Source organism: Sabethes cyaneus, chromosome 3 (assembly GCF_943734655.1).
Source record: "Sabethes cyaneus chromosome 3, idSabCyanKW18_F2, whole genome shotgun sequence".
Taxonomy (NCBI): domain Eukaryota; kingdom Metazoa; phylum Arthropoda; class Insecta; order Diptera; family Culicidae; genus Sabethes; species Sabethes cyaneus.
The window spans coordinates 129,764,140-129,790,524 of record NC_071355.1 but is presented as its reverse complement, the minus strand read 5'-3'; the positions used below and the strand labels follow the sequence as shown (position 1 = coordinate 129,790,524).

Below are 26,385 nucleotides of genomic sequence, written 5' to 3'. Positions count from 1 at the left end.
ATAGCTATACGAGTTGCTACTGCCTACCGAACCATCTCGTCGGAAGCAGCTTGTGTTATCGCCGGAGTGATCCCTATTTGCATTACGCTGGCCGAAGACAGTGAATGTTATAGGCGGAAAGGTACTAGAGGAATACGTAAACGGATGAGAGCGGAGTCGATAGCCAAGTGGCAACAAGAGTGGAACACTGCTACGAATGGAAGATGGATACACAGGCTGCTACCGAACTTGGTCAATTGGGTTAACAGGAAGCACGGAGAAGTGAACTTCTACCTGACGCAATTCCTATCAGGGCACGGCTGCTTCAGGCAGTACCTGCATCGGTTCGGGCATGCAAGGTCCCCCCTATGCCCCGAGTGTGATAATGAAGAGGAAACTCCAGAGCATGTAGTTTTCGTCTGCCCAAGATTTGAGTCTGCGCGACGCGAGCTGCCATCTCGAAACGTAGATAATATTGTCAGGGAAATGTGTAGAGATGAGAACATATGGAATGTTGCCAACAGGGTGATAACACACATCTTGTCCGATCTGCAGCGAACATGGAGAGCCGAACAGCGTTCCAGCGGCACCAGCTAGCGTCAGAAATCCAGCAGTGCTAACATCCAGTCGGGGTGGATGATGATGACGATGCAGCCAATCGAACAAACGCCCTTGGGCCGCATATGACATCTTAATCCAAAGCAACGCGATTCTGGGCGCGGTAAAACCCTTGACCGGACTCATATGTGTGGGGATGGGCTTCGTACCCTAAATAATCCCGGTACCCATTTTGTGCAAAGGTTCATAACTGGCGGAGATCCCTGCGAGGGTGGCTGTGACGGAGTGCGCGTCGTGATGGAGGGCACTTACCAATCAGTACACGTCTCGAAGGGAGTAAAGCACCACGAGGGTGGCCGTGACGGGGTGCACGTTATGAACGTAGGCACTTTCCAATCGGTACACGTCTCGATGGGTGAAAGCATCCATCATTAATGAGAAATCTTGCGAGGGTGGCTGTGACGGAGTGCGAGTTATGGTGAAGAGCACTTCCCAATCAGTACACGTCTCAACGGGTAGCAATACCCCGCGAGGGTGGCAGTGATGGGGTGCACGTTATGATGGCAGGCTCTCCCAAATCGGTTCACGTCTCGATGGGTAGCAGGTGCGTCGTTATTGGAGCAGTGCATAAGCACAGCCTCTCCTCGAAGTAGTCGCCTTGTAGCGGTCCCGGGGGGATTTTGAGCCAGGAGCAGTGAGGTTTTCAGTGGGTTAGAGTCCCACACCGTGCCACATGATGATTACCATCATTAGTGTGCCAGGCATAGAGCGTTTCCTCACTTAAAAAAAAAAAACATGCATACATACATACATACATACATACACATACATACATACATACATACATACATACATACATACATACATACATACATACATACATACATACATACATACATACATACATACATACATACATACATACATACATACATACATACATACATACATACATACATACATACATACATACATACATACATACATACATACATACATACATACATACATACATACATACATACATACATACATACATACATACATACATACATACATACATACATACATACATACATACATACATACATACATACATACATACATACATACATACATACATACATACATACATACATACATACATACATACATACATACATACATACATACATACATACATACATACATACATTACAGACAATCGACCCTGGATTGATATATTTTGGCTTTGCACGTTTTGAAAGTTTTTATATACAGTACTTAAGTGGTAAAGTTTGAATAACTTTTGAAGGAATCATCCTATTTCCATAACTCGGTTTCGTTTGATAGATCCCAACAGCAGTTTTCAAATAACAAAAAATTGTAAAGTATTTCCCATTATTGTGCTTATATGTAACAAAAATATGTTTGTATCACATTTCTATATGATTTTGTATCACATTTCTTTATGTAACTTTCAAACCACAAGCCTATTCATCATGAAATTTGGAAGTTAAGGTTTCGAAAGGCTCCCCTTTCGTATGCAATGCAATGCAATGCAGCTAAATGACCTATAAGATAATGAAGTTCCATATTTTTCGTATTTTTATACATAACTTTTAAACTAAAAGTCCGATCAGTATGACATGGGACACCTAGACTTATCATTTGACACTAAGAACATTAAAATCGGTCTAGCCATCTCCGAGAAAAGTAAGTGAGATTGAAAGCATCACACACACACACACACACACACACACACACACACACACACACACACACACACACACACACACACACACACACACACACACACACACACACACACACACACACACACACACACACACACACACACACACACACACACACACACACACACACACACACACACACACACACACACACACACACACACACACACACACACACACACACACACACACACACACACACACACACACACACACACACACAGAAAATGCTCAGTTTTCGAAACTGAATCGAATGGTATATGACATTCGACCCGCAGGACCTTCTTTCCATTTCCGGTTTTCCGAGTGATTTCTATACCTTTATACTATATACACAGACAAACAGACGAGACACTCGCGATAATTCCATCGCCCAATCAAAAACCACTCATTTTTTCAAAAAAGCATGTTTCGCAATATGGCCTCACCGCGGCGCGCGAGTGTTGCTTTGAGTTTTCAATATAAAACCATTCAAATGTACAAAACCCTACAGCATAAAATCCTGCAAATGCAAGCTACTCCGCAATATGCATAACAGAGGGTGCTAGGGTGCAAGCAAAATGTGCAGGACGACGGTTTTTAAAGGATTTTCTTCTAAGTGTTATGTCAGTTCGTCAGTGCTATATATTTATATAGTAGAAAGGCAAAAAGCATAAATTTTAGAAGAAATTTTCTAGCACACGTTGTTACTGTATTAGACAGAGACTTAAAGGTTCAGTTTGTATGAAAATTGCGCTCAATACAATTATATTTGAGTAGATATTGAGTCTTTACCTTAAGGTGTCCGTCTTTACCGCCCTTCCTCTACTGATTGGAAAGCTTTTAAATAGTGAAACCGACTCCCTCTGGCTGCTTTCCGCTTTGAATTTGCGGGCCCCGCAAAGGACGTTACGTAACGATATACACTACTTTTGCCTAATTTCCATAGATCATCTTTCGGATATAATGAACCAGTCACGGCATGCATGCACGCCTTCTCGTTGGTGGAAGAATTGTATATTTTTAACGAACCCAGTCATTCTTAGTCTTCTTATTCTTATTAATACCATCACAGCCACAATAAAGGATTTCTGGAAATAATTTTAAACATTTCTAATTTTAGAAATATTTCGAATCATTTTCTTGTCAGTATTAATATTTGTAAAACATTGGCAATATTTCACAAATACTAAATCGGCCAGGCCAACTGTGAAGCATTGCCGCAAAGACGATTACACGATATGAATCTTGTTTGAATAAATTTATTCATACAAAGATGCATTTCTAAATCAACAGGGGAAGAAGAAACGGGGACGTCTCGTACCAACCGTTTCTGATTATTGGCAGTTTTATTTTCGTTGGGAGTATTTGGCTAGTAAAGGTTAAGTACTCCGGACCCTCGGGGATGGGACATGTACATTTACTTACTTGCCCTGGTAAATACCTAGATTATAGCGCCTTTTTTCGCTCTTTTAAATATACTATTACCTGAAATTAGAAAAAATGGTTAAGCGACCTAAAGATTATCACGTAAATTAATCCATAAACAATTGTAGGCATCACTATTGAATCATATACTTTCTTTTGCAATTATATTTTTAACGAACCCAGTCATTGTTTTAAACATAAGATTTCTAGATCTACCATGATATGAGCTACGATTTTATACCAGTATATTCATTAAGACTTTAAGTGTCAGATGAATTATGAAGACAAATATACAAATAAACAAATTATGTTCAGTATGCTGCAGCTTCCCAGTTGGCCTCGAGGTATCATGCTGGCCTAATAAGCCACTCGTCATGTGTTCGAATCTCGGCTGGGAGAGGCTGTTAGAGTCAATAGGATCGTAGCAACTGGCCCTGTCATTGTCCTGTACTCTAACAGCTGGCTGCGAAGTTTGTCGTACAAAAACAGAAGGTCAAGTTTCGATAACGGAATGTAGCACCTAGGCTTTGCTTTGCTTTTATGCTTTTTTCAGAAGAAACACGTCTATTTGCCTTCAAATATATGAAGTTTTCTAAGCCCAAACATATTTTGTAGAATTGGTGCACCTATGGGCACGCCCGTGTGCGTAACTATTTTAGTAATATCTTTTTTTGCAGGGCATTGTCTTCCTAGAGGATTGATTGATGTTACTGACTGTTACTATGGATTTCCAATTGCTCTCAGTTACCCACATTTCCTTGATGCGGATCCTAATCTGTTACAGAAAATCATTGGTTTACACCCGAATGAATCGAAACACGGTAGTTTTTTCATGATAAACTCGGTATGTAAAAATGTATCCATACATTTTGATTCGTGCGATACTTATATTTAATAAAAGTTTGCAAACCCGCACAGCTTTATCATTGTTCTGTAATAAGAAATATAAAACTTTCGGAGATACCAAACTGCTCAACAACTGAAATGATTGTTAAATTAATCATTAACTATGTTTTTTACAGCTTTCAGGTTTACCGCTAAAGTTATCCGTAAAATTCCAAATAAATATGGCTTTGAATGACTTATCCGGTGTTGCTGAATGCGAGCGATTCTCTGACGTAGTCATCCCAGCTTTGTGGTTTGAAATAGTAAGTGTACAAAACGCTATATGTATATATAGCGGGGTTATACAAGGGTTATACAAAATGATCGGGACAGGCAAAATTTTGATGAAATTCAAACGGCCATAACTTCCACAAAATTGGACATTTTCAGATGAACAAATTGCATTAGACGGGGAAATCTTTCTAGTTTTTCTAAAATATTTCAAGATTCGCAATAGTCAGCTGACACCGGAGATATTCCGGGTTATCTGGGCGTATGTCAAAAACTGATTTTTTTCATCGTATGTATCTTTTTCTGTCATGGAAATTTATTCATATTCATATTTTATCCCAAAACTAGATTTCATTTATAGTCGATTGGTGAAAAAAGAACGGAAATCCGTCGAGAAACAACCAAGTTACGACCATTTTCGTAAAATCAGTACTAGTAACATCTATTGCTTTGGCCAGTTTAAGACATGACGCAAATCATGTCAATATGAGCATCAAACGTTAACGTTTTATGAGCCACTGGCTGACCCGACAAACTTCGTATTGCCACAAATTAAACTGTGTTGTACGTAAATCGTGAATCTCGGATGACCTTTGTCACAATCTCGAGTTTTGCAAGTTTCTAGGGAGTTCATGGGTGTTTTAATATACAAATTTTCCACACAGTAAAGTAGAAAACAACTTCCCCCATTGCTTAGCCTGATAAAATAAAGCGGATAGTATTTAAATATTCGCCATCATTACAAACCATTTCGCCGAATACCATTTTGCGGAACACCAATTCTCGGTTGACCATAACGCGGAATATAGAGTTTCGCAGAATACCATTTCGCAAAAAACTTTACGAAATGTTTTATTTGTATAAGAGTCCTTATGAGGGGTCTCAAACCATCATTATAAAAATTCCTGCCTTCAAAACCCCCCACATGCCAAATTTTGTTTCATTTGCTTGATTAGTTCTCGAGTTATGAGGAAATTTGAATTTCATTTGTATGGGAGGCCCATCTTCTAAAAAGGTAAGGGGTCTCAATTCATCATAGAAAAAATTCTTATCTCCAAAAACACCCACATGTAAAATTCCATTATTCCATTTGCTTGACTAGTTCTCGAGTTATGCAGAAATTTGTGTTTCATTTGTATGGGAGCCCCCCCCCCCCTCTTAGTGGGGGGAGGGGTCTCTAACTATCTTAAGAACCTTCCCTGGCCCCAAAAAACCCTATATGCAAATTTTCACGCCGATCGGTTCAGTAGTTTTCGATTCTATAAGGAACATAGGACAGACAGAAATCCATTTTTATAGGCATAGATTTGCATGGGAGCTCCCCCTCTTAGTGGGGGGAAGGGTCTTTTGCCATTGAGAGCCTTCCCTGGCCCCAAAAAATCCTAAATGCAAATTTTCACTCCGATCGATTTTCGATTCTATAAGGAACATCGGGACAGACAGACAGAAATCCTTTTTTATAGGTATAGATTGATACTGGAAGCATACCCAGGTCCGCAGCGTGCCTGTAGCAGATTCTAGGTACCCCGGCGGATGTGGTCGTTTCAGGGAATATGCGAAATCATGTCAATATGGGTGTCAAACTTCAGGATTTTCAACTCAACCCTCGTAAATTTATGAAGTTTGACATCCATATTGGAATGAGTTTGGTCATGTTTTAAAATGGTCATAATGGTAAGACATTACTGGCAACATTTCCAGAACTGATTTCACTAAAATGGCCATATCTCGGTTGTTTCTCGTCGGATTTCCGTTCTTTTTCGACCAATCGACTGGAAATGAAATCTAGTTTTTGATTAAAATATGAAAATTAATAAATTTGCATGACAGAAAAAGATACAGGCGATTAAAAAAATCAGAGGGGTTGTGTACAAGACACGACCGCATACTGGTGACGCAGGACTACGTAAGTTTCTTTGTAGTGAAAGTAGCATGTATCCATGCTTGTAATTATTCGATTCTTCATGTATACATGCTATATCCAACATATATACATGCTACATGTCTTGTACGTAACATTTATCAAAGTAGTAACATTGCATACGTTCAATTCTCAAAAGATGGTGCATTTGAAAATAATTTAACAAAATCAAGAACACAGACTATTGTTTTCCTGCTACCTTAAACCTTACTGAAATTAAAGATTGTTTTTATTATCCATGGTTTCCCACGTTGAAGGGATTTTACCAATTCAATCCTATTTTATCAACAGCACATCTTTTCACTACGCTTCTAATGAAATGGCAAGTATGCGTATTCATACAGAGTCGTATTATAACCGAATAGTACAGCAGTAGCACATTTTTCCAACACAGATATCAAGTTCGCCAAGGTTTAATCGTCTCGCAGTAAAGAATTTGCGATTTGTTGGGACAACGAACTTGCGTCATCTGGCACACTTCCCTAACACAGACATCAAATTGGACTAGGTTTAATCGCGTTCGTAAGAAATCTGTTGGCACGAGAGGACTTTGTTACTCTCTCTGGCGTATTTCCCAAGCAAGGACATCAAAATGGTCTAGGTTGAACCGCGGTGTTAAGAAATCTTGTTGAAATGAGGAAACTTGGTCACTTGTTTTGGTTTACTTCCCAAGCACAGATATCAAATTGGTATAGGTTTAGATCATCGTAAAGAATCTTCCAACCAATCACGAAGCGAGAACTCTGGTATAGTGATGTCCGAAATTTTCAATTAATCGATTACCGATTAATCGGTGAGCGTTGTCTGCACTAATCGATTAATTCAACTATTCGTGTCAGTGGTGTTCGATTAAAAACATTCGAATATTTCTTTGATTAATTCGATGAATCGAACGATTATGAACGATTAACGATCATTATTCGGGCACTATTCGTACTCATTGAACTATTCGATCAATTCAACTACTCGTGCTGGCAGTATTCGATTAAAAATTATTCGAATATTCCATGTGTTATTCGATTAGTTGAATTAATCGAACGATTAACGGACATCACTACTCTGGTAAAACATAGGTTCATTATTTTCAATTTTTCAATAGTTCAACATCAAGAATCCATACTTTTCTTCATTTGGGTCAATTCTTAGAAGATTTTCCGATCGATTGGTGTAAGAATATTGAAAATTTATCGGAAAACCGCTGAGCTATTAGCGCTCAAAACCTTTCATTTTTCGTGACGCTCGCATTTTTCGATTTTTTGGAATGACACCCTATCTCAAAACTTGCCGTAAGACGTATTCCTACGTCAAAATCAGTTTTTGACATACCCCCAGACAACCCGGAATATTTCCGGTGTCCGTTGACTATTGCAAATTTTGAAATATTTCAGGAAAACTAGGAAAATTTCCCCGTCGAATGCAATTAGTTTCATCTAAAAATGTTCAATTTTTTAGAAGTTATGGTCGTTTGCATTTCATCAAAATTTTGCCTGTCCCGATCATTTTGTCTAACCCCTGTACATATCTATGTTTATTTATTTGTCAAGAATTTGTAGACTACATACAATAATATTATTACAATGTTTACTTATATACTATACATTATTTGTATGGCTAAGTCGTAGATAAATTTGGATTTTTCACATAGTGATGTCAATTTTTTCGCAATTTTGATTATAAAGGCACATCATGTTATTGACTGGTCCATTTTTCGCATAATTGGTCTTATATGATTTTTCCATAAATATTTTTCTAGTTCTAAGGTTACGACACGGCGCATAAAAGTTTAATTGAGAAAGCAATTCTGCTGACTGGATGCGTTGAAAATAATGTCATTTATAAAGTAAAGCATTGCATGTTCACGATGTTCTTTAAGTGTTTGCATATGGATGAGCATGCAGTGTGCTTCGTAGGGTAACCAACCTATTTTGGACCCCATCAGCAGCTGTACATAATTTGGACACTTGCATTTGATTTTGCTGTAAGTTTCCAAATTATGTACAGCTGCTGAGGGGGTCCAAAATACGTTGGTTACCCTAATATGGTAATGGAAATACTGTCGAGTTGTTTTCGAAGCGCGTATAATAGAAATTGTTTCTGAACAGATTCAATGCGTCCTTCGTGTAACGCAGTGTGTGGGTGCCATACAATATTGCAATATTCCAGAATAGGTGTTACATATGTAATGTATAAAAGTTTTATTGTGTACGGGTCTTTGAAATTATGACTGAAGCGTTTGATAAAGCCCGCATTCTAGGGTAAGGAACGAGTTAAGCTTACTTACTTACTTACTTAGGTGGCTTGCCGTCCTAAGACAAAGCCTGTTGAACAAAATTTCTCCATGTAACTCGGTTGAGGGCTACCGCTCTCCAATTCCTCGGACACCGAGTACTCTCCGCCAGATCTCGCTCCACCTGGTCTAACCATCTTGCTCGCTGCGATCCTGGTCGTCTTGTTCCTACCGGATTTGAGGCGAACACCATCTTTGCAGGGTAGTTGTCCGGCATTCTTGCAACATGCCCTGCCCATCGCATCCGTCCAGCTTTAGCCACCTTCTGGATACTGGGTTCGCCATAGAGCTGTGCGAGTTCATGGTTCATCCTCCGCCTCCATACTCCGTTCTCCTGTACGCCGCCGAAGATCGTTCTTAGCACTCGTCGTTCGAAGACTCCGAGCACTCGCAGGTCCTCCTCGAGCATTGTCCATGTTTCATGCCCGTAGAGAACAACCGGTCTAATAGGCGTCTTGTACAGGGTGCACTTTGTACGGGGACTTAGTCTGCTCGACCGCAATTGCTTGTGGAGCCCATAGTAAGCACGACTTCCGCTGATAATACGCCTCCGAATCTCACGGCTGGTATCATTGTCCGCCGTTACCAGTGAGCCAAGGTAGACAAATTCATCGACTACCTCAAACTCATCGCCGTCGATCAATATACTACTGCCCAAGCGGTGTCGTTCGGCATCGGTTTCGCTGGCCAGCATGTACTTTGTTTTAGACGTATTTACCTTTAACCCAATCTTTTCTGCTTCACGCTTTAATCTGGTGTACTGTTCAGCCACCGCCATAGATGTTCTGCCGATAATATCCATGTCATCGGCAAAGCAGACGAATTGACTAGATTTGTTGAATATCGTGCCCCGCATGTTGATATCCGCTCGGTTCATAACACCTTGTAGCGCTATGTTGAACAGCAGGCATGAAAGACCATCACCTTGACGAAGCCCTCTGTGTGATTCGAATGAACTTGACAATCCACCCGAAATCCGAACACAGCACTGCGTACCATCCATCGTAGATTTAATCAGTTTGATGAGCTTCCTGGGGAAGCTGTTCTCGTCCATGATTTTCCATAGCTCTTTCCGGTCGATGGTATCATATGCGGCTTTGAAGTCAACGAATAAATGATGCGTGGGAACTCTGTATTCACGGCCCTTTTGGAGGATTTGCCGCAGTGTAAATATTTGATCCGTTGTAGACCGACCTTCGACGAAGCCGGCTTGATAAGTTCCCACAAATCTATTCGAAATTGGTGATAGACGGCGGAAAATGATTTGGGACAGCACTTTATAAGCGGCATTGAGAACGGTGATCGCTCGATAGTTCTCACAGTCCAACTTGTCGCCCTTTTTGTAGATCGGGCAGATAACCCCATCTTTCCACTCCTCCGGTAGCTGTTCCGTATCCCAAATTCTAACAATTAGTCGGTGCAGACAAACGGACAGCTTTTCTGGTCCCATTTTAATAAGCTCCGCTCCGATGCCATCTTTTCCAGCTGTCTTGTTGTTCCTTAGCTGCATGATGGCCTCCTTAACTTCGCCTATCGTTGGGGTTGGCACCTCTTCCCCGTTTGTTGCACCGTCGAAATCGTTTTCCCCCGCCGCCATGGTTTTCCGCCTGGGAGCCATTCAGGTGTTCGTCGAAGTGCTGCTTCCACCTATCCGTCACCTCACGATCGTCCGTCAGAATACTGCCAGTCTTATCCTGACGTGTGGCACTGCGCATCTTGGCCGCACGCGCAGCGTTCTCCTCGTCCATCACCCTCCTACATTCATCGTCAAACCAATCGTTCCACTGATTCCGGGCCACATGCCCGATGGAGCTCTCCGCTACACTGCTGATGGCTGTTTTGATAGTGTTCCAACAGTCCTCGAGAGGGGCTTCGTCCAGCTCGTCCTCTTCCGGCAGTGCAGCTTCGAGTGAATGCGCGTAGTTTGCGGCGACGTCTGGCTGCTTCAGCCGCGCGAGATCTAACCGAGGCTGGCGTCGGTACCGAATGTTGTTCACAACGGAGAGTCTTGGGCGCATCTTAACCATCACTAGGTAGTGGTCCGAGTCAACGTTAGCGCTTCGATAGGATCTGACGTCGATAATGTCTGAGAAGTGCCGACTGTCGATCAAAACGTGGTCGATCTGTGATTCTGTCTGATTTGGTGACCTCCAGGTGTACTTATGGTGGCTTCTGTGCTGGAAAAAGGTACTACGTACGGCCATATTCTTGGAGGCGGCAAAGTCGATAAGTCTTAGGCCCATTTCATTGGTTCGCTGGTGTGCACTGAACCTTCCAATCACCAGTTTGTATTCCTCCTCCTGGCCAACCTGAGCATTGAAATCCCCGATGACGATCTTGATATCATGTTTTGGGCAGCGGTCGTATTCACTCTCCAACTGCGCGTAGAATTCATCCTTGTCGTCATCGGTACTTCTGAGGTGAGGGCTGTGCACATTGATGATGCTTATATTGAAGAATCGGCCCTTGATTCTCAACCTGCACATTCGAGGATCACCCAATCACCCGTTTCCGCATCTCGCCCACCACTATGAAAGCTGTACCCAGCTCGTGTGTGTTGCCGCAGCTCTGGTAGATGGTATGTCCATCTCTGAACGTACGTACCGTTGAGCTCTTCCAGCACACCTCCTGCAGCGCTACGACGTCGAACTTGCGGCTCTTCAATACGTCGGAGAGCACTCGATTGCTCCCTTGGAAGTTGAGAGATCGGCAGTTCCACGTCCCGAGTTTCCAATCCATAGTCCTTTTTCGTCGCGTGGGTCTATTCCGATTGTTCCAGTAAGAATATATTTGTTCTTCGTTCGTTAACGAGTTAAGCAGTGTCACTTATTTTAATCAGTTGAAAATAAATGAGCCGAAAATGCACTTTTTTATTCATATTTTCAAAATGTTTTCATAAGATCATTTTCACAAATCACTTAACCATACATTTGATTCACACAAACACAATTTACTGGGTTTCCGACAAGAAATATGATGAATTAAAAATTGTTGTCCAAAAATGTACATTTTTCAGCTGCTGAAGGCAATCGCCACCTCGCTACTAACGAATCCATCACATTTTTCAGCACTGATTACAACCACTCTAAAAGTCAAGCACTCAATTGTCACATACAATATTATACACTATCTTTTTTTCTATTATCTAAGGCTTTGTCACTAGCCGAAAGTTTTATTATTCTACAACACAACTGAAAACAAATTTTGAATTGACGGAACCTGTTCACCAGTAGCAGCAGCTGCAGCATAACTGATGAACTATCGTGTTGCCAAGACACTGTTTCGGTTCTGGAAATAAGAATTATAGGTTTGAAAATACCTGAAACCTCCAATGGTGAAAACGTGGTTCAATACTTTCAAGAGAAATGTATGTTCATAATTAATTTTTCTTTATTAAAAACAACAGAAAAGACAGCTTTTTCAATAATTTTCGAAGATTTTCTCAGTGATTTAATGAAGCAACGATGTGTTTCAATGTTATTTGCTTTGACAACACTGTCCTGAGTCGGACAGTGTGTACTGCTATGTTTACCTCTTTTGTTCTCCCACCATCCTTATGAACAGCGAGTGAGACGTCAAACTCGCAGTTTCCCATAAGAACACTAGAGAATAAAAGAGACGACGAATACCGTTTGCCGAACGGTGCGGTGAGTGTATGCCCCGATAAATAATTTAGACAGATGGCATTTCACGCATCTATGCCGATACGTTATGCCGATTACGCATCAGATGCCGATTAGTAGGTCGCGGATAGGAACGCGAACTTACTGAATAGGGGGAAAAGTTCGAGGGATTTTTTACGGGGACGTAAAAAAAATTCAGATTTCAGGATTGCTTAAAAAAGCACCTTGAGGGTGAAAATATGTTCGGTCTGATCAAAATTAGTTCCACAGCTCCAACTTTTAAAGCGAAAAATTAAAAGTTTAGCTCAACAATAGTGTCTTCCAATGGTAACAGCTTGAAGAACTAAAGATAGCAAGAAGATTGATATGCTGATATCCCCCACTTAGTCAACCCGTCGCTTGTAATAAGGTAAAACAATCAGTGACCCGCTTAGACTGCTTAAAACCGGTTCTTTACCCTACTTTTGTGACTGAGATTTGAACAAAAATTACCAAATTCGGTTGTTTTGTTATTCAGAAAGTGCTTTCATTCTGAATAAGTACAAGGCCAGTACGGAGATTTGCTTTTGCCTATTTGCTTTGTTAATAATGGTATTGTAATGTTCTGTAAATGTTAGTAGTGAGTCTAAGATTACTCCTAGATTCCTTACAATTTTACATTTTGGTACAATATTGTTTCCTAAGTATATGTCAATAAAGGGAGTTTGAATTTTCCTGCTAAATGCTATTGAGTTACATTTTTTTACGTTCAGGTTTAGTAAAGATTTGTTGCACCAAGTGTTGAATACATTGATTTCATTCTGAAATACTGCGATGTCATGGGCATTTTTTATTTCCATATATATTTTCATGTCGTCTGCACATACAAGTACTTTTGAGTGGTTAAGTATAAAGGAAATGTCATTTACGTGCAAAATGAAGAGAAGTGACGAACAATTTGTTTGCGTTCCGTTGAATATGACTGAAGCCATTTCAAGAGCTTCGGTTCTATTCCAATTATTTCTAATTTGAAGATTAATAATGGTAGGGTAATTGATCTTGAATGGACCTATTTAGCGCTTTTTAACACCACCACTCGCACTCCTGCTCAATTTACTCATCATTTATAAATAATATGTGGTGATGTTACTATTTGTTGGAAACTACCACCTTTTTTCTACATTATCAGTACTTTAAAAATGTATAATTGATGAAACTTTTATTAAATATATCGTTTTTTGCCAAAGCCTTTTTTTGATCTTGAATGGACCCAACATGATCTTGAATTGGACCTATTTTTGATTTTTGAATGGACCTAAATTAGGATTGTCATAGTTTCTTCCATGTAAATAAACAAAATAGTAACAAAGAATTTTTTTTAATAGTATAACTACAGTAATCCCCCCAATAAGGACGCTAATAGGGACCGCGTTAATGGAAACCGTGTTAATGGAGTCTATGTAGCATATGGGAATTGACTTAATTGGTTCCAACATGGAATAACTCGTGATCCTGACCTAATATACGGTTGGTGTCTTCGACAAAGTTGTTCAGTACATCAACGGGTTTTCATTGGATTATAGTATTGCGGAATTGTCTCACTACGTGGCGCTAGCGTATACGTAATATTTTTGTATAGGCTGTATCTCGCGCTGCAGGCTATCTAGAAAGTTGCGACCTTCGGGAAGGTTGCTCAAATGACTGCCACCTTCAAGATGGCATGGAAAAAAGCGCAGAACTGACTCACTACGTGGCGCTAGTGTATATGTAATCCTCTTATGCAGGCTGTATCTCACGCTGCTGACTATCTAGCAAGTTGCGGTCTTCGAGAAGGTTATTCATATGACCTTTAAGAAGGATGGAAAATATTGCAGAATTGTCTCACTACGTGGTGCTAGCATATATGTAACATGCTTGTATAGGCTGTATCTTGCGCTGTTGACTGTCTGGAAAGTTGCGGTCTTCGGGAATGTTATTCATATGACTGCCACCTTAAAGATGGTATGGAAAATATTGCAGAATTGTCTCACTACGTGGCGCTAGTGTATATGTAACATTCTTATACAGGCTGTATCTTGCGATGATGACTATCTGGAAAGTTGTGGTCTTCGGGAAGGTTATTCGTATGACTGCCACCTTAAAGATGGTGTGGAAAATATTACGGAATTGTCTCACTACGTGGCGCTAGTGTATATGTAATCTTCTTGTGAAGGCTTTATATTGCGCTGCAGTGAATACAAAATATCTGTTAAAACCATGCAACCAATTCACATTCTAATAATAAGTTTAATAAAGCTTATACAAATTCATAAAAAAGTTTATGCCCTACTAGCACAGTTGTTATAAACTAGTTGTGGTAACCGATTAATGACTGATTTCAGTCATAAATAGGTTGCAGCAACCAGAAGTGACAAAAGTGTGCTACTTGCGTGTCCCGGTCTGGAAATTTTTTTGAAGAGGGGGGCAAGAAAATGATAATAACATCAGACCTTCAATAACTAAACAAAAAAGAAAAAAACCAGTGTTAATTTTGCCTTATATTAAAAATTAAATGCATTACGAAGAGCAAACGTGGAAAGGAATGGAACTATCATCACGAAATCTCACATGCTTCTTGGTTTTGCGGATGACGTCGATATCATCGGAATCAACCGTAGAGCAGTAGAAGAGGCCTTTAGGCCCTTTAAAAGGGAAGCAGCGAGATTGGGACTTACCATTAATACCGCCAAAACGAAGTACATGGTTGCTGGTAGGGAACGTGGGAGCTCAAGTGGTGTTGGTGCCGAGGTGGAGTTAGATGGGGAACGATATGAAGTAGTGGAGGAATTTATATACCTTGGTACACTCGTGACATGTGACAACGATGTAAGCCGCGAAGTGAAACGACGAGTTGCAGCCGCGAATCGGGCTTTCTACGGATTACGTAGCCAGCTGAAGTCCCGTAGTTTGCAAATTCGCACAAAACTGGCGCTCTACAGAACACTAATCCTCCCGGTGGCCCTTTACGGACACGAATCATGGACGCTAAAGGAAGCTGATCGGCGAGTGCTTGGGGTTTTTGAGCGTAAAATTCTGCGATCTATACTTGGTGGCAAAATGGAAAATGGAGTGTGGCGCAGACGCATGAATCACGAGCTGTACCAAGTATACAAATATGCTGATATAGTGAAGGTAGTGCAATGTGGCAGGCTGCGGTGGGCTGGACACGTGGCCAGAATGCCCGATGAAAGAGTAGCCAAAACTATTTTCAGCAGAGAACCAGGAAGAGGCCGTAGACTCCGAGGCAGACCCCGCACCCGGTGGGTGTGTGCTGTCGAAGACGATGCACGTTCAGCTGGTGTTCGTGGGGATTGGAGAACGGCAGCCCAGGACCGACGGTACTGGAGGACTATAATTCGTTCGGCGCAGGATCGGTAACGGACCGTTGCCACTAAAGTAAAGTAAAGTATTAAAAATTAAATACAAAAATTTTGTACAGTACTTAAATTTTTGTTGAAACCTAACAAACCAAAATTTTTCGACTCATCCTGGTAAGCATCCTGGTAGAGATGAACCAGTTTGATAATAGTGGATCAACGGTAACCACGAAATAGTATCGTGATCTAATCATCTTTTGAAAATGGCAGTTTAGGTCCCTACAACTTTTTTACATGGAACGCATCTGCTCACCGACGTGCCCAGAGGTGGGGCTCCACAATTGCAAATCAATGCTGACCTTTATGTTTCTGCTATTATGTTCAGCATCTTTTTTTTAGAAGAAACTCGTATATCCCCCACAGTCCTCGCAAAAATAATCCATCGGGTTAGTCTACCATCTATCCGTAAATGCTACTTCCTTAATGGCCAGAAAAATCCCACCGTCATTTGAATAACCTTCTCGAAGACCGCAACTTGGTATACAGTCAGCAGCGCGTGATACAGCCTGCTTAAGAAGATTACATATATGCCAGCGCCACGTAGTGAGGCAATTCTGCACTTTTTTCCATCGCTTCTTGAAGGTCTCAGTCATATGAATAACCCTCTCGAAGACCGCAGCTTGCTATATAGTCAGCAGCGCGTGATACAGCCTGCTTAAGAAGATTACATATATGCTAGCGCCACGTAGTGAGGCAATTCTGCACTTTTTTCTATCCCTTGAAGGTCTCAGTCATATGGATAACCTTCTCGAAGACCGCAGCTTGCTATATAGTTAGCAGAGCGAGATACAGCCTCCATAAGAAGATTGCAAATATGCTAGCGTCACATAGTGAGGCAATTCTGCAATATTTTCCATCCCTTCTTGAAGGTCGCAGTCATGAATAACCTTCCCGAAGACCGCAGCTTGCTATATAGTCAACAGCGCGTGATACAGCCTGCTTAAGAAGATTACATATATGCCAGCGCCACGTAGTGAGGCAATTCTGCACTTTTTTCCATCGCTTCTTGAAGGTCTCAGTCATATGAATAACCTTCTCGAAGACCGCAGCTTGCTATATAGTCAGCAGCGCGAGATACAGTCTGCTTAAGAAGATTACATATATGCTAGCGCCACGTAGTGAGGCAATTCTGTAATATTTTCCATCCCTTCTTGAAGGCCTCAGGCATATGAATAACCTTCCCGAAGATCGCAACTTTTTAGATAGCCTGCAGGAAGACAGCCTGGTTAAGAATGTTACATATACACTAGCGCCACGTAGTGAAGCAATTCTGCAATATTTTTCATACCATTTTGAAGGTGGCAGTTTTATGAATAACCTTCCCGAAGACCGCATCTTTCCAGACAATCAGCAGCGCAAGATACAGCCTGCTTAAGAAGATTACATATATGCCAGCGCCACGTAGTGAGGCAATTTTGCAATATTTTGCATCCCTTCTTGAAGGTCGCAGTCATATGAATAACCTTCTCGAAGACCGCAACTTGCTAGCTAGTCAGCAGCGTGAGATACAGCCTGCATAAGAGAATTACATATACACTAGCGCCACGTAGTGAGTCAGTTCTGCGCTTTTTTCCATGCCATCTTGAAGGTGACAGTCATTCGAACAACCTTCCCGAAGGCCGCAACTTTCTAGATAACCTGCAGCGCGAGATACAGCCTATACAAAAATATTACATATACACTAGCGCCACGTTGTGAGACAATTCCGCAATACTATAATCCAATGAAAACCCGTTGATGTACTGAACAACTTTGTCGAAGACACCAACCGTATATTAGGTCAGGATCACGAGTTATTCCATGTTGGAACCAATTGGGTCAATTCCCATATGCTACGTAGACTCCAATAAGGACGTTCGACCGCGTTAATGGAATCACTCGAGACCGTCCTTAATGGAAACGTCCTCATTCGAAACCGCGTTATTCGGGGGACTGCTGTATTTTGTTCATTTATATGCAAGAAACTATGACAATCCTAATTTAGGTCCATTTCAAAATCAAAAATAGGTCCAATTCAAGATCATGTTGGGTCCATTCAAGATCAAAAAAAGGCTTTGGCAAAAAACGATATATTTAATAAAAGTTTCATAAATTATACATTTTTAAAGTACTGATAATGTCGAAAAAAGGTGGTACTTTCCAACAAATAGTAACATCACCACATATTATTTATAAATGACGAGTAAATTGAGCAGGAGTGCGAGTGGTGGTGTTAAAAAGCGCTAAATAGGTCCATTCAAGATCAATTACCCTATAGGTATACGATTAATTTCTCGCAGAATGTGACAAACCAACACACTCATATACCTGTACATTTTTGAACCTCTCTCTCACATCTTCGCCGTTTTATATACTTATTTATATACCTAATCTAGACGCAGCACAATCAAGGCATAACCCGAGCAGGAGCGAATAACAAAATGATATCAAAATGTGTTATTGGAAGTCGAATAACTCATATCAAAATTCGGTCTTGTTTTGGCTGACATAGTTGGTAAAATAACAAAAAATAATATCAAAATTTTACTCCTTTAAGGCTAAAAGAATAACCACTTGTGTTATTTGAATAACAAAGCAATAACATGACTGTATTCAGAGTTTAGAATATTTTTTAGTATTATTAAGGTATTAAATAACAAATGAAGTAGCATATGAGATATTAAAAAATCGTTTTATCAAATATTTATAATCTAAAATTTCTTTAATCAATAAAAAAAAATTGTATGAAACATATCGAATGTCATTTTAAGGCCAAAATAAGATATGATAACAAAATCAGTTATTATACTCATCTTACAACCACTGTTTTAAATATCTACTCAATAACAAAAAGTGTTATCAATGTATCTCCATATCTATTCAATAACAAAATATACCATTATAACACAGTTTGATATTGTTTTTGTATTATTTTGCTCTTCGCTTCTGCTCGGGAACCAAAACCAACGCAAAACATCATGTGGTCAAACAAGCCTCAAGCCTTCTCCAAAAATTAGGTACACTGTTTTCATGATTCTTTCATGCATTCAGATCTACATGATAGTGAACTCAGTCTAGAAGTACCGAACACAGTTTGTCGGGAACGAAATCTCATCTGTTTTCATTCATCATCAAAGTTTCTCCCAGGAAACGTCGTTAATTGAAATACCTTCTTAAAGGCTCTGTCACAATTACTGCAAAGATCATTTCATCCTCCGAACGCCCACGCACGGGATCGGTAGCTAAAACATCGTCACTGTAGTATTTCCGAACTCACATCACGGTACTAAACACCCTCTCTAGGGATTCAAACTTCGACCAAATTATCCTCCCAGGGATTTTTTCTGTTTACCAATCGTAATTCAAAGCACCATCTCAGAGGTGATATATTATATCAAATCATATTACCCGCTCAAAGGCATTGACGATATTGCAAGTTCAAAATTATCCATGAAATCAGTGCACCACTACTACACAACTTCTCACCGCAATGAAAACCAGAACTCACACAGGCAGCAACAGAAATGATTCACTATTAATGTTACCCACACTCCAACGCGATTTAATCTTCGCTGGAATTCTACATTTCCGAAATTTCTTCAGAAAAGCACGCGTTCCACATGACACCAACTCCACTCAAACAAAAGCCAACGGTTCCGCTCCACCGATCCGCGCCAATGTCGTGTCCGGAGGAAGGCACCTCTGACGAATCGAGCATCACTTCTAACTTCGTTGCTCTACCAATCAAGTCAATCACAAGACTGCCGCATGTTCCCTTTTTTCGGTCGGGCTATCCCGAGTTTATTCTGCATTTTCTTCATTTCTACTGTGTTCTTGATCTATCTCTCTCTCTCTTTTGCTCTCACTTTTTCTGACAATACATTATATGCTACCATTCCCTACACTTATCACTCGCGGAACACTGTACTGAGGGAGATTTCGGATCAACAGGTTAACGACCGTACTTAAAGTTCAATCAACTTAAAAATCGGATTCTGAGGCCAGCTCAGCCGTATTTATTTGAAACTCATTTGCATGTGTTCGTTGCAGTATTTGAATCTGCTGTTGCATCTCTGATATGGGCTTAGCTATTACTGAGCCTTTTTCTTATACATAACACTGCTAAAAGTGTTTTTCTTGCCGCACACATAACGGTTAAGCATACCTACTTTGATTAGATATCTGGATAAATTTATTTTTAATTTATACGTACTACACAAATTACCCTGAAATTTGCAAATTATAACATTCAGTTCAATTTTGTGACAGTACAAAATTTGCCGGATCAGTAATCCATACTAAAATCTTTTTTATTATCTTTACTTTTCAGAAAATGATGCAGCTACCTAAATCGTTAAGAAATCGTTTTATATTTTACTTGCATTATCTACGAATACTTGACCGTGTGATGTATTATGTATTCTTCATCAGTGGTGGATTGTTGCTGCTGTTTTCTGTTCTACGCGTTTCATTCTCCCTGTCAGTCAACTTCTCATCGTACCGAGTTTCTAATTTAAGCAGGAGATTCGAAAAAAGTATTCCTAAAAAAGCAACCCAACGCAGACGACAAAGTAATTCTAAACATGATCAAGGATCGGAAAAGGAGCGACAACACTTTTTACTGTAATAAATTGGTTAACAAGTTCGATATTCAGCTTCACATTCTAGAGTAGCCTTTTGAAGTTTTAAAACAACATAAAACAATTCTGCTGGGGTCAGTCCCGGCGTAGTGGTCAGCATTCACGCCTCTCACGCCGAGGACCCGGGCTCAAATCCCAAGCCCGCAGAAGTCACGAATGACATAAGCTGTTAAAGTGACTATAATCGAACAAAAAAAACAATTCTGATACGAGCACCGAGATGCTGATGATATCTATGAATATATGAACGCAAGAAATACTTGTAGTGACCACTTTATTAAAATTTGAATCTATTCACCATACATTTGTTAATAGTTATTTAACGAAAATCCAGCAGTCATTAACTTTTCGTCGGAGAGCCCAATTTCGGTAGCAGTTTTTGGGCCCAAAAGCGAGGTTCTGGATATAGAAATGTATTCACTGAAATCTTCTTGCCAATCTGAACACAGCGAATATAACTTCATGAACAAAATTTTTGTTTCAAACAAAAAAACTGCTTTAGAAATTTGCAGAATCGATGACGACTAATTTCACCTTAAGTAAGTTTTCAAACCTACTTTAACAAGCAATGTTACATATCTTTGAATCTTAAACGGATTTCCCGCCAACTTGTCTATGGAGTTGACAGCACCATCTCAGAATACAATGGGTTTTTTAACGTAGAACTACGTTTGTATTTTCTTTATTGGGGTGCACGTTAGAAGTTCGAGAAATGAGCATGTAATGAAAAGTGGTTATGATTTGCGCACTTATTACTCAACAATTTTCCAATGGATTTTAGAGATATTTACATCAATCGATCAGAAATTTTTCTAAAAATTGATAAATATAGCAAATATAAAAACTACAAGGTAAACAGGTAAGGGTTGTACGAATGGGTGACGTACGACTATATCAGATCATTAGATCAAAGACTACTGTAAACCACATTTCTGGCATATGTATGTTTATAAGAATCTGTGAGTGCCATTGTTTAAGAGAAAAAAAAAATTTTTTTTGTTGAAAAAAAAACGAAAATAAATCTTAAAATTAAATATCTAAAAAAGCACATTTTAAAAAAAATTTATTTTTCGACATGTTAAAGGTAACAATATACACTACTTTTTCTAAAAGCGTCATTGCTAGCGAATGAAGGGCAAATAAGTAATAATATTTTGAAAATTTCATGTTTTTTCATTTTCACTAAAAATAATTTTTACAGTGTATAACTTTTTTTAAAGATTATGCTTATTATAATTCTCATCTTTAGAAAAAGTTATACACTGTAAAAAATTATTTTTGGTGAAAATTAAAAATACATGAAATTTTCAAAATATTATAACTTATTTGCCCTTCATTCGTCAGCAATGAAACTTTCAGATAAAAGTAGTGTATATTGTTACCTTTAACACATCAAAAAACAAAATTTTTAAAAAATGCGCTTTTTTAGATATTTAACTTTTTAGTTTTGTTTTCTTTTTTTTTCAACAAAAAAATTTTTTTTTTTGAGTGCACATATTTTTTTTAGAAAGGCAATTTTATTATCTACCACTTTGCTGAAGACACTGTAAAAATTTTTTTTGTTGAAAAAAAAGAAAAGAAAATAAAACTAAAAAGTTAAATATCTAAAAAAGCGTATTTTTCAAAAATTTTATTTTTTGACATGTTAAAAGTAACAATATACATACTTATTATAATTCTCATCTTTAGAAAAAGTTACACACTGTAAAAAATTATTTTTGGTGAAAATAAAAAAAACATCAAATTTTCAAAATATTATTACTTATTTGCCCTTCATTCGCTTGCAATGACGCTTTTAGAAAAAGTAGTGTATATTGTTACCTTTAACATGTCGAAAAATAAATTTGTTTAAAAATGCGCTTTTTTAGATATTTAATTTTAGGATTTATTTTCGTTTTTTTCAACAAAAAAATTTTTTTTTTGCGGTGCACATATTTTTTTAGAAAGGCAATTTTATCATCTACAACTTTGCTAAAGACACTATTTCGATCAAATGAACTATTTTTCCAATATAAATTATTTAATGGGTTAGCCCCATTTTTGATTAGGCCCTTTTGAAAAAGCAGTCGGCATCTTAAAAAAATACCTGATATGATAACATGACATATTTTCTTAAACATAACAGCTATGCAAAGTTTCAGCTAAATCAAAAATGACAAACTAAAATCGATTTGCGAAACTCCGTGGAATCATTCACCTGGCAACTCCAATACAAGTTACTGTAGCAATATTTGGCCGTTTAGACTAACGTAGGAGAAGAAACGAAAAGTGTCCTCTGTATCTGGACGAAGCTGATACGAAAATACGAGATAGAAAAGTTTTGATATTGAAAACAACCAATTGAACGATTCACAATTCGTGAAATCAATGTGTCGGTTGCCTTTTAGTGAATTTTTTTCCTTAGATTGTTTTTATACGGAATCGCTCTGTTATTGAATTGAATGGTTTTTACCGTATGTATAAAATCCATAGGGATTTACTATTCTACGAATATTCTATGAGATAGTCAACTCATTGTTTAAAAATCTTTCACAAAGTGAAAGATCGTGAAAGAAAGAGTCGTGAATGTCCCGTGGTTCTTTATCTTTTAAATAAAAGGTTTCAAACGTTTTCCCTAATTGATATCTCGGAGCCGGCAACTATGAAAATCTTAACATCTTGTTGGTCCATGAACCGTGAGTCATTGGAACATGAAACCAGAATCATCCTTACCGCCTTTCTTGCAGATGAGCGGGTATGGAAATTGTGCGATGTATTATTACACTAGCACAGAGAATCGGCTGCGCACGACTGCCGGAGTGCCGGCTGCTTAGCAATCAGTACTATCGACGCGACTGGAAATGCCGGCGATACCGATGGCTGCTGACGCGATAGCGAACCGACCGCATGATATTCGTCGCGATGTTAGCCCGGGGCATCATTGCAAAGAGCTGTATGATGCTCGCTCCGATAGTACGATAGTTCAATGTGATATTCTATTCCAGGGGTACTCAACCCCCACATCTCCCTTCTTCTTGCAAGGCAAAATGTGATGAAAAAAAAATCTGAGTTTTCCAAGCTACAGGTGTCAAAAATTTTTATTAGATAATTTGCCTGTATATTCACTTTAGGCTAAACAAAATCTTACCCTGTCAATCAGTTGGCGTTTCCCAAGTGAATGAAAACTTGGAGATGGCTTGGGGTTCTCCACGTCCTGGAAGTCCTTCGAACCGGGTTTTCAACTCTGTGATCCTGTCTGCATCCGAGTACTTCTGACGCTTGAATGAAAATGAAAAACTTTCTGTTTGTTTGAAAAGCTGATTGCTGCGATTCAATTTGGTTGCACTGTTATTCGCCCGTAGCAACCCCTTGTGTCCTGGCAACAACGTTGGTAATGCAGTGAGCAGGCGAATGTGAACGAGAGGTGCGCAATGCGAGATATAGAAGAACAAGAACGATTTCAACTGCGTCATCATATGGTACAGTTTTTTTGGTACAGTCCGCGTAGCTATACAGGTAGTAAGTTTTTTGAAACGCAATTCAGTTCAGTTAAGATTTTAAGCCAGAAATATGAAGATACAATTCAGTGCTAAAGTACCAATTCAAGGTGCTTAAGAAGAATAGTCTTACATAAAAAACATATACTAAAAATAAAGTGTTAAGTTAAAATGAGTTCTTGTTTTAATAAAAATTGACTACAGTCCATTGGGTACAAAAATAGTAAGGCTAGTTGGAGCCCTTACATTGGTCCTTCGAACCGGCTGCAGGATCCAGTCAGTGCAAGAAAAGTAGAAGTGAAAGTCATTAAACGATAAAACTGAAGAAAATGTGATTTGTGTTGAGACAGAAAACTATAGTGCAAAAAGTGTAGAAGATTAGTGCGTGTCGCCATTTTGTTTGTTGGTTCCATCGTTCTGGAACATTTCGGAAGTAGTCCCGCTGCTTCCATCCGAACGACTAGTGCAGGGGCGGACTGGCCCACCGGGCAACCGGGCAAATGCCCGGTGGGCCCCAGTAAAAATTTCGTCGTTACACAACATGAGATTTTCCAAAATTTTTCTGTCAGTTAAACTTTTTCTATGACTCACGAATATTCGATTGCTGGGGCCCCATGATTCATGAAATCAACCGATTTGATGATTGAAAATTCAGCTTCAAATGGAATTATTGGGGCCCCGAACTTTAAACCAAAATTTTTCTTTCAATTAAACTTTTTCTATGACTCACGAATATTCGATTGCTGGGGCCCCATGATTCATGAAATCAACCGATTTGATGATTGAAAATTCAGCTTTAAATGGGACTGTTGGGGCCCCGAACTTTAAACCAAAATTTCTCTTTCAATTGAACTTTTTATATGACTCACGAATGTTCAATTGCTGGGGCCCCATGATTTGTGAAATCAACCGATTTGATGATTGAAAATTCAGCTTTAAATGGGACTGTTGGGGCCCCGAACTTTAAACCAAAATTTCTCTTTCAATTGAACTTTTTATATGACTCACGAATGTTCAATTGCTGGGGCCCCATGATTTGTGAAATCAACCGATTTGATGATTGAAAATTCAGCTTCAAATGGGACTGTTGGGGCCCCGAACTTTAAACCAAAATTTCTCTTTCAATTGAACTTTTTCTATGACTCACGAATGTTCGATTGCTGGTGCCCCATGATTTGTGAAATCAACCGATTTGATGATTGAAAATTCAGCTTCAAATGGGACTGTTGGGGCCCCGAACTTTAAACCAAAATTTCTCTTTCAATTGAACTTTTTATATGACTCACGAATGTTCAATTGCTGGGGCCCCATGATTTGTGAAATCAACCGATTTGATGATTGAAAATTCAGCTTTAAATGGGACTGTTGGGGCCCCGAACTTTAAACCAAAATTTCTCTTTCAATTGAACTTTTTCTATGACTCACGAATGTTCGATTGCTGGGGCCCCATGATTTGTGAAATCAACCGATTTGATGATTGAAAATTCAGCTTTAAATGGGACTGTTGGGGCCCCGAACTTTAAACCAAAATTTCTCTTTCAATTGAACTTTTTATATGACTCACGAATGTTCAATTGCTGGGGCCCCATGATTTGTGAAATCAACCGATTTGATGATTGAACATTCAGCTTCAAATGGGACTGTTGGGGCCCCGAACTTTAAACCAAAATTTCTCTTTCAATTGAACTTTTTCTATGACTCACGAATGTTCGATTGCTGGGGCCCCATGATTTGTGAAATCAACCGATTTGATGATTGAAAATTCAGCTTCAAATGGGACTGTTGGGGCCCCGAACTTTAAACCAAAATTTCTCTTTCAATTGAACTTTTTATATGACTCACGAATGTTCAATTGCTGGGGCCCCATGATTTGTGAATTCAACCGATTTGACGATTGAAAATTCAGCTTCAAATAGGACTGTTGGGGCCCCGAACTTTAAACCAAAATTTCTCTTTCAATTGAACTTTTTCTATGACTCACGAATGTTCGATTGCTGGGGCCCCATGATTTGTGAAATCAACCGATTTGATGATTGAACATTCAGCTTTAAATGGGACTGTTGGGGTCCCGAACTTTAAACCAAAATTTCTCTTTCAATTGAACTTTTTATATGACTCACGAATGTTCAATTGCTGGGGCCCCATGATTTGTGAATTCAACCGATTTGACGATTGAAAATTCAGCTTTAAATGGGACTGTTGGGGCCCCGAACTTTGAACCAAAATTTCTCTTTCAATTGAACTTTTTATATGACTCACGAATGTTCA

The 26,385-nt window shown here is 39.2% G+C and overlaps 1 protein-coding gene across 1 annotated transcript in view; it reads left to right on the top strand.

Moving 5' to 3' along the window:
• LOC128740133 (scavenger receptor class B member 1) overlaps nt 1-20,628 on the top strand; it is a 194,772-nt gene extending 174,144 nt beyond the window's left edge. The window contains exons 5-7 of the mRNA XM_053835647.1: nt 4,358-4,524; nt 4,703-4,828; nt 20,332-20,628. Coding sequence (XP_053691622.1) covers nt 4,358-4,524; nt 4,703-4,828; nt 20,332-20,628 — 590 coding nt within the window. The remainder of the gene's footprint in view (nt 1-4,357; nt 4,525-4,702; nt 4,829-20,331) is intronic.
• Nucleotides 20,629-26,385: the final 5,757 nt, after the last annotated feature.